The sequence below is a fragment of the Tarenaya hassleriana genome, unplaced genomic scaffold, assembly GCF_000463585.1.
Source record: "Tarenaya hassleriana unplaced genomic scaffold, ASM46358v1 Cleome29, whole genome shotgun sequence".
Classification (NCBI taxonomy): Eukaryota; Viridiplantae; Streptophyta; class Magnoliopsida; order Brassicales; family Cleomaceae; genus Tarenaya; species Tarenaya hassleriana.
This window is the reverse complement of record NW_010966092.1, coordinates 118074-130833: the sequence shown is the minus strand read 5'-3', so window position 1 is coordinate 130833 and position 12760 is coordinate 118074. Positions and strand designations below refer to the sequence as shown.

At 42.7% G+C, this 12760-nt stretch overlaps 1 protein-coding gene across 1 annotated transcript; it reads right to left on the bottom strand.

Moving 5' to 3' along the window:
• Nucleotides 1-7646: 7646 nt before the first annotated feature.
• LOC104818162 (probable peroxidase 61) lies at nt 7647-9365 on the bottom strand. Its single transcript, XM_010547614.1, has 4 exons — nt 8939-9365; nt 8661-8840; nt 8379-8532; nt 7647-8240 (listed from the first exon to the last, which is right to left on the bottom strand). The coding sequence occupies exons 1-4, from the start codon at nt 9185-9187 to the stop codon at nt 7804-7806; spliced, it is 1020 nt and encodes a 339-aa protein (XP_010545916.1). The 5' UTR covers nt 9188-9365; the 3' UTR covers nt 7647-7803.
• Between the last annotated feature and the right edge of the window lie 3395 nt (nt 9366-12760).

The window sequence follows — 12760 nt, the reverse complement described above, 5'->3', positions numbered from 1 at the left end:
GATGTCTAGCGTATTTCACTCTATTTTACATATTTGTAGACATTATAGGGCACATTTGGCTTCTACATTGCATGGTTGTGTTCTTTGGTGTTTAAAACAGGTTTTCATGCATAAAAAGAGCAAAAGGAGTGGAAAACATGGGCTACGGAACATCACGAACGAAACGAGAACATTTGGAGTGTTTCTAGGGAAAACGTGAAGCTCATAAAACGTCAGAATTTGCAAATCCAATATCTTTCATTCTACAAGTTCAAAACATGCATTCTCTACATAATTGGAAAGCTCTTCTCAATATCTACGCATAGACACCAAGATCACCCAAATCCGATATCGGAGCAAGAAGTTATGAGCGAATTCGTGAAGCTCGTCGAAACTGCTTAGAGACACAAAACGATCGTTTCTGGATGGATGAAAACGATCGGTTCGGAATCGCAGAAATTGGAAAATTGCTCAGAAAGTGCAACCGATCAGTTTGGCTTTGCCGAAACGATCGGTTCGACCCCCAGATTCGGGAAAACTTCCAATTTTACCCAAACCGAAGGGAAATAAGAGGGGAAAGCTTCTAGGTCGAAATTAATTCAGACTTTACACAGAAAATAGATCTAGAGCACACCAAAAGGGGGAGATTATCAAGAGGCAAGAGATCGGAGTAGATGACGAAGATTACGAAGCCGGAAAATCGATTAAGCATTTTTCCTTTCTTCTATTTTACGATGTTTTGTATTATTGATATGAACCCTGACGTCTCGATGTTTAGCGAGTAGTTCATTTGCTGTAGGTTAGGGATTTGCTATGTAGGGATCTTTGGTTTCTAATTCCAGACTTTGTGGTTTTATTTATTCTATTCGGTTTTATTGAGTTGCATTTAATGCGTTTGATCTTGTTGGCCACTTGATTGAATGAACTTAGGGTTTTAATTCGCATAGACATATGGGATTCTAACGTGGAAATAACTCAATAAATAGAACATGTATTGCATTGAGAGATGAATATTTGCCTAGGGATTATGATAGCGTTCGTTCATGCGTCCAGGGTTTTAGACTATTGAATCGAGAGATTAGTAGGATAAAGCCTGGATAGTGAGGTTAGACTCGAGAGCGTTAATCTCTACTTTAGAGCTTGAATTCCCTGAATCGGATAGATAAACCACTGAGTTTGCATCTTTTGAAAGACTCTTGCATGTAAAGCAATCCCGAAGCCTGCAGTGTTTTGCCATTGATAGTTTATCGTTTGTTTTTATTATTTACTTTTGATACATTCTCATATTTTCTCTAGATCTAGATTTGGATTGGAATCTGATTCAGTTGTTTACTTGTCCCTATGTTCGACCCTAGTTGCTACACACGATCCGTACACTTGCGGTTAATTGTTGAGTCTAGGATATTATTATTTGATCAAATTTATACACCTAGATTTGCGACATCAGTAACTCATGTAAAACCCACAATCAGTCTAGATGACAAGTCATCGGACGTCAACCGTCAAATCATCTCTATGTGCATCACACACATAGGATGGCATGCAGATCTGGTATCACCAGTCCAAGACATATACAAGTCATAGCTCGATCCAACATGTCTATCAATAACACTGGTACCGTCAAGTCATCTCTACGGGTGCATCACACGCGTAGGTAAGAACTCTCCATGTGCAACGCACAATCCCCTCACTCTCCTCGGCCGAAATCGTGATAGTAAAAACACAACAACCCAGACCCAACACTTCATAAAAACATATCACACTAACTATCCCCTCTGATATTGATGTCACCTTTCGATACCAGAGCGTCATGTGCCTTCTCCAGACCACCACCGACTATGTCGAGCGAAGTCAGTCATCAACTGACAACCTCTTGCCGATCATCCACCACGGAAAAGCTCATCAGACCCGAGCCCAGGTCTTTCAGAGTATTTCCGCATAACCTCATCGGGAGAATCTTTCAATCCCGAGTCACGGGTAAATGTTTGCCAGTCTCTACTGGGAATCACTCCCGAACCCGTTCCATAGCAAGTGGAACGTCGACGCGATCACAGAGTAACCCTAAGATTTCCTCAACCCGTGATAGCCGAATCACTCAAAACTACCACGTGTATCATCGGCTTCAAGCTCCGCCCATAGACGAACAATCATAATCATGCCTCCTAAATATGAAACTCGACCCGGATCAAGGATCATAAAGAAGAGATCTCACACATCGCAATCATCAGGATACCACCTCAAACCTTGGCTACAAACACACGCTCAACATTACTCCGACCCTCTGAAGTAATGTCTCACGCCATGCCAGCTACCCGGATCCCCAATCACAACTGGGAGCCAAGGGAAGAATGATATGATAGTTGTTGGAAAGAGTATCAGCAAAATGAAGCATTCCAAAGGTAAGGGCAAGAAGAAAGTGACAAGTGTTGTCACTAAGCCTAAGCCTAAACCCAAGAAGGAAGAGTGTTATTTCTGTCATGCTGTTGGGCATTGGTATAGAAATTGCAGACTCTACCTGGAAGATCAGAGGAAGAAGAAGCTTGCAGAAGCTTTGACTTCTGGTATCTTTGTTATAGAGACTAACTTGTTTACTTCTACATCGTGGGTATTGGATACCGGATGTGCCTCGCATATTTGTGCAAATGTGCAAGGACTGCGGGGAAGTAGACAATTGGCGAAGGGAGAAATAGATCTCCACGCCGGGAATGGAGCAAAAGTTGTTGCATTAACCGTCGGGACTTACGATCTGACTTTACCTTCTGGCCTTGTATTGGAGTTGCATGATTGTTATTTTGTACCTGCCATCAGCAGGAACATTATATCGATTTCATGTTTAGACTCGGATGGTTTCAGATTTGTTATTCAGAACAAATGTATGTCCATTTATAGAGACGATTTATTCTATGGTAAGGGTTACTAGTTTAATGACCTTTATGTTTTGGAAGATGAACCATCTAGACACAGGTCGATCTATAACGTAAGTACCAAGCGGTTTAAGCCGAACGACTTAAACCCGACCTATCTCTGACATTGTCGACTTGGCCACATCAACGAGAAACGCATTGCGAAGCTTCATTCTGATGGACTTCTTGATTCTTTTGATTATGAGTCAATTGAATCATGCGATTCTTGTTTGATGGGCAAGATGACAAAATCTCCTTTTTCTAGAAAAGGAGAAAGGGCTACAGAGTTGCTAGAACTCATACATAGTGATGTATGCGGTCCTATGAGCTCGCCCGCTAGAGGAGGTTATATGTACTTTGTTACGTTTACTGATGATTTCAGTAGGTACGGTTATGTCTACTTGATGAGACATAAGTCTGAAACGCTTGAATTGTTCAAGATTTTCAGAAACGAAGTGCAGAACCAACTTGGCAAGACGATCAAGTTGCTTCGATCTGATCGAGGTGGCGAGTATATGAGCCAAGAGTTCACTGACTATCTGGCAGATTGTAGGATTGTCTCACACCTGACTCCACCTGGAACGCCACAGTGGAATGGCGTGTCTGAGAGGAGGAACCGGAGCCTATTAGATATGGTACGGTCAATGATGAGTCAGGTCGATCTTCCTAAATCCTTTTGGGGTTACGCCTGGGAAACGACAGCGCTTATACTGAACAATTGTACAACAAAGTCGGTTCAGAAGACTCCATATGAGATATGGACTGAGAAGCGTCACAGGTTAGCATTTATGAAGATTTGGGGATGCGACGTTTATGTGATACGTCTGGCTTCTGATAAGCTATCCGCCAAATTTGATAAATGCATATTTGTGGGTTACTCTAAGGAAACTAAAGGGTACTGGTTCTACAACCCATCCGAGAACAAAGTGTTTGTTGCTCGGAATGGATCCTTCTTGGAGAGAGAGTTCGTCTCCAAGAGAGTCAGTGGGAGTAGAATAGATCTCGAAGAAGTTCGAGAACCACAAATAGTCGAAGAACCGAACGAACAGGTCGAAACAGTCCAACCTGTATCACGAGTTGTTGAGACAGCACCTCCTAGTGAACCTCGGAGATCTGGTAGAATTCACCAAGAGCCTACAAGATATGGTTTTCTTGTGACTGGAAACGACGAACTCATGTTGTTAGAATATGACGAGCCTACGTCGTATTCAGAGGCTGTAGCGAGTTCCGATTCCGAGAAATGGCACCAGGCCATGGAGTATGAGATGTAATCCATGTATGACAACAAAGTGTAGACTTTAGTCGATTCGTTCGATGGTATTAAGACCATTGGATGCAAGTGGGTTTTCAAGAAGAAAACCGACATGGATGGCATCGTGCATACCTATAAGGCACGACTCGTCGCGAAAGGGTTTCGGCAGATTTATGGTATAGACTATGATGAAACCTTTTCACCAGTTGTGATGCTTAAATCCATACGGATTCTGCTGGCCATAGCTGTATTATGACTACAAGATATGGCAGATGGACGTAAAGACCGCATTCATTAACGAGAATTTGCTCTAGGATGTGTACATGACATAACTCGAGGGTTTTGTTGATCCTAAGAGTCCGAGGAAGGTGTGCAAGCTTCAGAGATCCATTTATGGACTGAAGCAGGCTTCGAGGAGCTGGAATCTTCGATTTAACGAGGCAGTCAAAATGTTTGGCTTCCTGCAAAACGAAGATGAGTCATGCATTTAGAAGAAGGTCAGTGGGAGCGCAGTGGTTTTCCTTGTGCTATATGTAGATTATATTGCTCATCGGAAATGATGTTCCTACTTTGCAAGGAGTAAAATCCTGGCTAGGATCAGTCTTTTCGATGAAAGAATTAGGAGAAGCCGCGTATATTCTAGGCATCAAGATCTATAGAGATAGATCGAGAAGGCTTCTTGGCCTAAGTCAGAGTACATACATTGACAAGGTCTTGAATCGGTTCAAGATGCAAGACTCCAAGAGGGGTGCATTGCCAATGGGACATGACATGACTCTTAGCAAGACTCAGTGTCCAAAGACACAGGATGAGCAAGAGCGGATGAGTAGGATCTCATATACCTCGGCAATTGGATCCATCATGTACGCCATGTTATGTACTCGTCCGGATATATCATATGCATTGAGCATGACTAGTAGATATCAGTCTACACCAGGTGAGGCTCACTGGATTGCGGTCAAGAACATCCTCAAGTACTTGAGAAGGACTAAGGATTTCTTCTTGGTGTATGGCGGATTGGAAGACGAGCTCGCTATAAGGGGTTATACAGATGCTAGTTTCCAAACCGACAGAGATGACTTCAGATCGCAGTCAGGTTACTTTTTTCTGCCTGAATGGTGGGGCTATCAGTTGGAAGAGTTCCAAACAGCCAACTGTGGCAGATTCAACTATAGAATCCGAGTACATAGCAGCATCAGATGCAGCTAAGGAAGCTGTTTGGATCGGGAAATTCATGGGAGACCTGGGCGTTATTCCTAGCATTGCAGATCCCATTGAGTTGTACTGTGATAATAATGGTGCGATTGCGCAAGCTAAGGAACTCCGGTCACACCAGAGATCCAAATACATACTCAGACGATTTCACTTGATCAGAGAAATCATCGATAGAGGAGACGTGAAGATAAGTAGAGTGTCGACAGATGATAATATTGCCGACCCATTGATGAAGCATCTCCCTTCGTCAAAGCATGATGGTCATGTTAAGGGTATGGGGATTAGATGCTTGTAGGATAGATCATAGAGTATAGTAGGAGATTGTTGGTTGTAATGCTCTAGGATGATATGTGGTATGACATTTGACTTTGTATTGATTCATTGATTTTATGAATGCATTACTTTTGCCGATATACGATTGGCATGTTTGTTGTATTTCGGCATCCTTGAATCATTAGAGAATGATTCTAAACTCCCTGGTCAGTTATCGTTGTGGGAACAATGATGAATTAAGACTAGCATGAGGTGTGATCTGCGCATTGGGTGCAGATCACAATCATGGGTACTCGTTGTGAACGAGTGACTGGATGACCCGCATGAGATTATCATATGGACAGAGTCATGACTTGAATCTCATACATCGGTTCATTCTTGGATCCTCAGACCTGAGATGTCTGGAGTATCTGATATGAGGAGTGGCGTGTCTTGACTCCGTCAAACGTCGTCTTTAACCGGATGATTATAACGGCGTTGATCAAATACGTTCACGAATCATATGGAGATAGTAGACATGCAATATGGGACTTGTCACCTCCTTACCAGGAGAGATATCGTTGGGCCCTCTCGTGGAAATCGGACTATGAAAAACGTGTGGTCATGCTATAGATGAAGTTGCATCTATTTTATTAATCGATTTGCCAAGGTGAGAAAGCGGTTGAACTTGAAGGGTGGCTCAAACCATGCTCTTGTTCAACTTATGATATCGTGAGCCAAAGGATCAGAATTCGAGCTGTTAATGCCTTGGTTAGATCACCTCTAACTCAATTCTAAGTGGGTGGTTATGGCGTCTTGCTAGAGACTAACTATGACTTGTGGTTCGGGAAAGGTTCCAAAGTCACTACCACTTAGAATGGGCCTACAGGGTCACATACCACTAGGGATGGACTTATACGTGAAGAATCCAAAGAATGGAAACGAGATTTGACCGAAACAAGCATGAAAAGAAGTTTTCAGTGCGTTGGTCCAGAGCTGACCAAGATTGGTCAGCCCAGGAGGTCCGAAAGTTCGGTCCGAGATCATTTGTCCAGGTCTGGTCCGGCTGACCAAAAGTTGGTCAGCCCCGGACAAGACGTTGGGTAAGGCGGACCAAGACCGAAGCCAGGCGGACCGGAAAGACGAACCAAGAGGTTTGGTCCGGAGTTGACCAAAAGTTGGTCAGCCAGACCAAACCTCCAGGTCAGGCGGTCCGAAGGGAGCGGACTAAGCTTGGTCCGCCGGACCAAGCTCTTGGTCCGGCGGATCGGGATTTGGAAATTTTTCAAAAATTCGGATTTAGGGTTTTCTAAGCTTATTTAAGTTTGGGATTTCGTCCAAACTTAATTAAGGCCGCCCTAAAACTCAGAGAAACATCCTAGAACCCTAGAGAACCTGTTCTCTTCGATTTCTATTGTCCCGGGATTGGATCTCATCTCTTGAGCTACACTTTTCTTCACTAATCCTAGCAGATTCGTTCCAAATCGTTTGGAATCCTTTCCGTCAGTGTGGATACGTGTAGAGGGACTGTAACTTCAGTCCTAGGTGATTAAGAACAGGCCCCGGATCAAACTTAACTTCAAGTTTTATTGAGAACGAGGTAAGTAACGATTCCCTCGGTGATATACACGATCTTTCGGGTTTTGCAAGTTTGGTTGCGTGTGACGCTTGACTAGGTTTAGATCTTTCTTCCGATGCATGAAACCTAGTAAACCAAACCCTAGATCGATATGATCGCATGCTAGGAACCCGTAGATTCCCCAACAAGGATGTACTATCAAATTCAATATTCCGAAACGCTGCGTTTTGTGTTTATCATCCTAGTCTTGGCTTTGCCCACTTAGAACTAATTGTAATTAGATTAATATGTGAGAGTCAACTATTAATATAAGGTTCCAAAAAATATTATTTTGGAGTCAAAATTAACACTGTAATATAATAAATATATAATTCCAAAAATATAAAAAAATTAATGCAACTAGTTATATAAATATAATAAATTTCATTCCATAATTACCATGTAGAAACAATACATACACATGAAATATTTTAAAAATCATTGTTATATCTTGTAGCACATAAACTTATATAGTCATTATTACAAACAAGAGACAAAATCAAATCAAAATCTTGGATCTTGTTTTATTCTTTTTTTCATAATTATTAACATAAATAAAAGATTAACACAAAAAACGCGGATCCTCAATCGCGATAATTTGTGTTAATAACTCTGCAGTTTCTCCGAATCTCACCATTTTTACCGGTCAAAACATTGATAGATCCCATGCGAGACATGGCAAGAGCAAAAGACTTTCTGAGATCTTCAAACCCAGAAGCAAACTCCTTCGTTATCTCCATCGTGCTTGCGTTATAGAGCAATTGCTGGTCGATGCCCAACACAGCGTTATTGGACAGTACACGAGAATAGGAAGAGTTGCTGAATCTGAAGCTGGATCCTGAATCTGGGTTTAGGAACACGAGAGGATCTGTTTGGCCTTTGTACTTTCTTGGAGGACACTGCTTTCTCAACTGGTTTACTAAGGTCTTGCTCATTGTCGGATCTGGTTTCCCAGTGTTTTGGAAGTTGTATAGCCTGTCCACGATGTGACTGCAGTGTGTCTTGCCCATTGAGTGTGCTCCTATTCAATGATTACACATAGAAAAAACCATATATATATATATATATATATATAAGTTTTGATATATCAAGAACAATTAAAAAGGGTATTTGTCAGATGTTCCCAAAAAGGATAATATTGTGGTAAACAAGGCGTTACCAAGAAGAGTTGTCATGTCCAAAATGTCAAGTCCTTTTGAACGAAAATATGACAGCGCTTGCTCCAACGAGATGGATGGTAGTGGTAGATCCACGACTGCTACGCTCGTGCCGTCTCTCCTCCCTGTAAATACTGGATAAGATGGTGCACCCGCCTGATCACAAGTTACAGCAAAATCATACCCATCAATCGATTTTCAATTTAAATAAAAAAAATCCAACGTTAAATGGTTCAATATGGCTTAATATATCCTAGCGTATATATAGTAATTGATTACGTTACCATGTGAACAGCGTCTCTAGTGGCAAGGTTGAGGATGTCGGCACAAGAAACAACTCCTGGACAACGTTCTTCAAGAACGCTTTTGATCTTATCAATGATAATGAAACCTCCAAGTCCACGATTCTGAGGAGCTGTCTTCTCCGAGTTTGGACCATCTAGAAGAACCGAACCGTCACATCCCTATAAAACACAAACATTATCACCAGCCGTACATATGTATCACCGAAATATACGTATAAAAGCCCAATATACGAAAATAACATATAACGTATACGTACATTGACCATACAATCAGAGTAGAGGAGACGAGCAAGCTTAGGAGCTATGCTTTTGTCCTGTTTGTAAAATAGTTCAACTTGGTGTCTGATATAAGCTTCTGCATCATCGCACGTATTGTGAACCTTGTAATAATGCCACGTCAGCTTTACCGGAGGGTTCAGCCCGGTCGCCGCCTCCACCATCTCCGGACCGGCGAAGCTCAACGTCACAAGGGCCAACAGCGGAAGAACCATCGCAGCTTGCTTCATTTTTCAAAATCTCGTGTGATGATAAATCCCACCGCAAAAATCCTTGTGCCTTTTGGGCGTTTTTTTGTGTTGCTGTTAATCAATCAAATCCTTTTGAGAAGGATCTTATTACTCGTGGTAGTATCTAAATATATGTGTATAGATGTGACTGCGTGTACATATGTATGTATGTGTGTGTATATATCTCGACAAGTGTGTAATAGTGGTCTATGAGTTAGGGCCTATATATACAGGTCTAGGCTACCGCTGGGGTCCACGTGAATAGACCGATTATAACGATGAGGAGAAGTTCGAATGTATGATTAGTATAATCCATGTGGTGTATTAATTTTTTGGGTTGAGTATATTAATTGTTTACGCAATGACAGAGACCGTTTTGGGGTATTATACAAGGAAGCGCGTGTAGGGCAAACGCGAGTTCACATTAATCGGCACGCTTCGATGTTCTAAATCTTTTCGTTTTCCCTCTAAGATGTAATCATAAAGTTATTAAAATCTTGCTAAATATATTTTAATTTTAAATTTTTGGTTTTATTAGTAGGTAATGCGGGTTACTTCGAATGTCAAAGAGACGTCAATGCACGTGATTTGAAGCTTGGTTTTAGGCTCTATTTGTCTGGGTATTATTATTTTATTTTTTTTGTTAACCAGGATGTTCACCTGGGCCTTCGGCCCAACCTATATCTCCTAGGTCCGGGAGCAGCCTTTAGATGCCCAGCGACAGGGGTCCAGAGAGCACCCTCCCAACCGAGAAATACTCCCTCCCTCTCCATCAGCTGGTTTCGAACTGGCGACCGGGGCCCAAGGAGCAACACCTTTTCACCACTCGGCCACCCACTGATGGGTGGGTATTATTTATGATAATGAGTTTTTAGGCTCTAATGTTGCCTCTTCTCGCCCGTCGTAAACACGAAATAATTAAAATAATATTGTTTTGAAAATAGAGCTTAATCTAAACGAGTTTAGGTTTTTGGAAAAATATTCGCATAATATTTCAGAAGGATTTACAAGGATATATATATATACAATGCTGTTAGGAGAATAAGGAAATATACAAATCAGATTTAAAATCAAATCCCGTCAATATAGTAAGTTGCTATTACGCCCCCGCAAGATCGGTATCGGATGAGAGGCCGATCTTGGAGCGAAGAACTTCAAACCGGTGTCGAGGTAGTGGCTTTGTCAAGGCGTCGGCTAGCTGGTCGGCCGAGGAGACGTGAGCAACTCGGAGTTTGTGTACCTGAACAAGCCCTCAGATGAAGTGATAGTCAATGGCAACATGCTTCATACGAGAATGAAATACCGGATTCGCATAGATATGTAGCGCCGACATTGTTACAGTAGATGACTGGCATGGTGGAGAGAGAGACACCGAGCTCGGAGAGAAGTGAGAGGAGCCATTGTACTTCTGAAGCCGTGTTGGAGACAGATTTGTACTCAGCTTCGGTGGAGGACTTGGCTGCAAAGCGTTGCTTCTTGGAGGACCATGACACGGGGTTGCAGCCAAGATAGACAATATAAGCTCCAGTTGATGTAAAATCATCTCGGTTCCCACCCCAATCAGCATCAGAGTAGGCATGGAGGGATAGGGGAGCAGAGGCCGAGAGAAACGTGCCAAGGGTGCGTGTGCCGGTAAGATATCGTAGTACACGTTTCACAACCTGCCAATGCTCCGTTGTCGGTTTGTGCATGAATTGTGACAGCTTATTGACGGGAAATTCAATGTCTGGCCGGGTCAAAAGGAGATACTGTAGACTTCCCAAGATTTGTCGATATTCTGTAGGATCATCAAGATATGTCCCAGAGTTAAGCTGCAGCACCGTAGTGGATGGCATAGGCGTCGGAACGGGCTTTGCCAAAGCCATGTTGTACTGCGAGAGAAGGTCCGTGATGTAGCGGCGTTGAGTGAGCAAGAGGCCGTTAGCGGTTCGTGACACTTCGACTCCGAGGAAAAAGGACAAGTCACCAAGGTCCTTAACCGAGAACCGCTGAGCCACCCTAGCAACAAACGCTTGAACCGAGTCCTTATTATTTCCGGTGATAATGATATCATCCACATAGACGAGGATGTAGATGATAACATTATCCCGGTTGTAAATAAACAAGGAAGTGTCCGAGAGAGAATTGAAAAACCCGCATTGAACTAGGAATCGACCTAGCTCATTGTACCATTGTGGTGCTTGTTTCAGACCGTACAGTGCCTTGTGAAGCTTGCACACAAAGGTCAGATTGCCTCGGTCAATAAAGCTAGGAGGTTGTGCAAGATAGACGTCTTCGGTCAAAGAGCCTTGGAGAAAAGCGTTGTTGACATCAAGTTGTCGGAGAGACCATCCCCTCGAAATAGCGATGCTTAGAACAACGTGAATGGTAGAATGCTTGATGACTGGATTGAATGTATCGGTATAGTCAAGACCGGGTCGTTGGTGAAAGCCCTTTGCCACGAGCCGCGCTTTGTATCTGTCAACAGAACCATTAGGTAATCGTTTAGTCCGGAAAACCCACTTACAACCGATGACATTGTAGGACGGATGAGATGCGACCAAGCTCCAAGTGCCATTGCGAATCAGCGCATTAAACTCCTCAGTCATCGCACTGCGCCATTTGGGATCTTTCAAAGCCTGCGAAACACACGTTGGTTCCAAGTCCCGAGTATGGTCAAGGCTGGCTGAAAAGGTGAGTTTTTGAGTGGGTTTGGTGATGTGGTTTTTGGACCTTGTGGTCATGGGATTAGTGTTTGTGGTGTGAGTGGGTATGGCGGAAGGTTCAAGGCTCGGTGGTAATGGTGAGGTGGATGATGATGATGGAGCTGTGTTTTTATGGAGAGTTTGGTAAGGCTGAAGGAGCGGATGATGGCGGTGGCTCGGTAATGGATACATTTGGCTGTGGCTCGGTGATGAGTGGCGCCGAAGACTCAGCTCGTTGTGGTGAAAAAGCCAAACGTGGGGACGTTGTAGGAGCCGATACCGGTGTGATGGATGTAATGCTCTAGGATGATCATACGATATGAGAACTATGTATGATACGATGTATTTATTAGATGAATACATTATTTATTCATTATTTATTTTGCATATTTGATAAATAATGATAATCCCTGGATCGTTACGAACGATCCTAAATTCCTTAGTCGTTTGTCATTGTGGGAACAATGATGAATTAAGACTAACATGAGGCGTAATCGATGATCATACGTATTGGATACGGATTACGGTCATGGGTACTTGTTTGGAACAAGTGACTGGATGACTCGCGTGAGATTGTCTATTGGATATAATCCATGACTTGAATCTCACTTGATGGTTCACTTTAGATCCTCAGACCTGAGATATCTATTGTATCCATCATGACGAGTAATGTACTTTGACTGCGTCAAACGTCATCTTTAACCGGATGATTATAAAGGCGTGGCTCGGGTACATTATGAATCATGTAATGGATAGTAGATAGTCAAGATGGAACTTTGTCCCTCTCGAAAGAGAGAGATATCGCTTGGGCCCGTCGTAGGAGTGAGACTGTGGAAATGTGTGGCCACACTATAGATGAATGTCATCTATCTCTAACAGTCTACTCGGG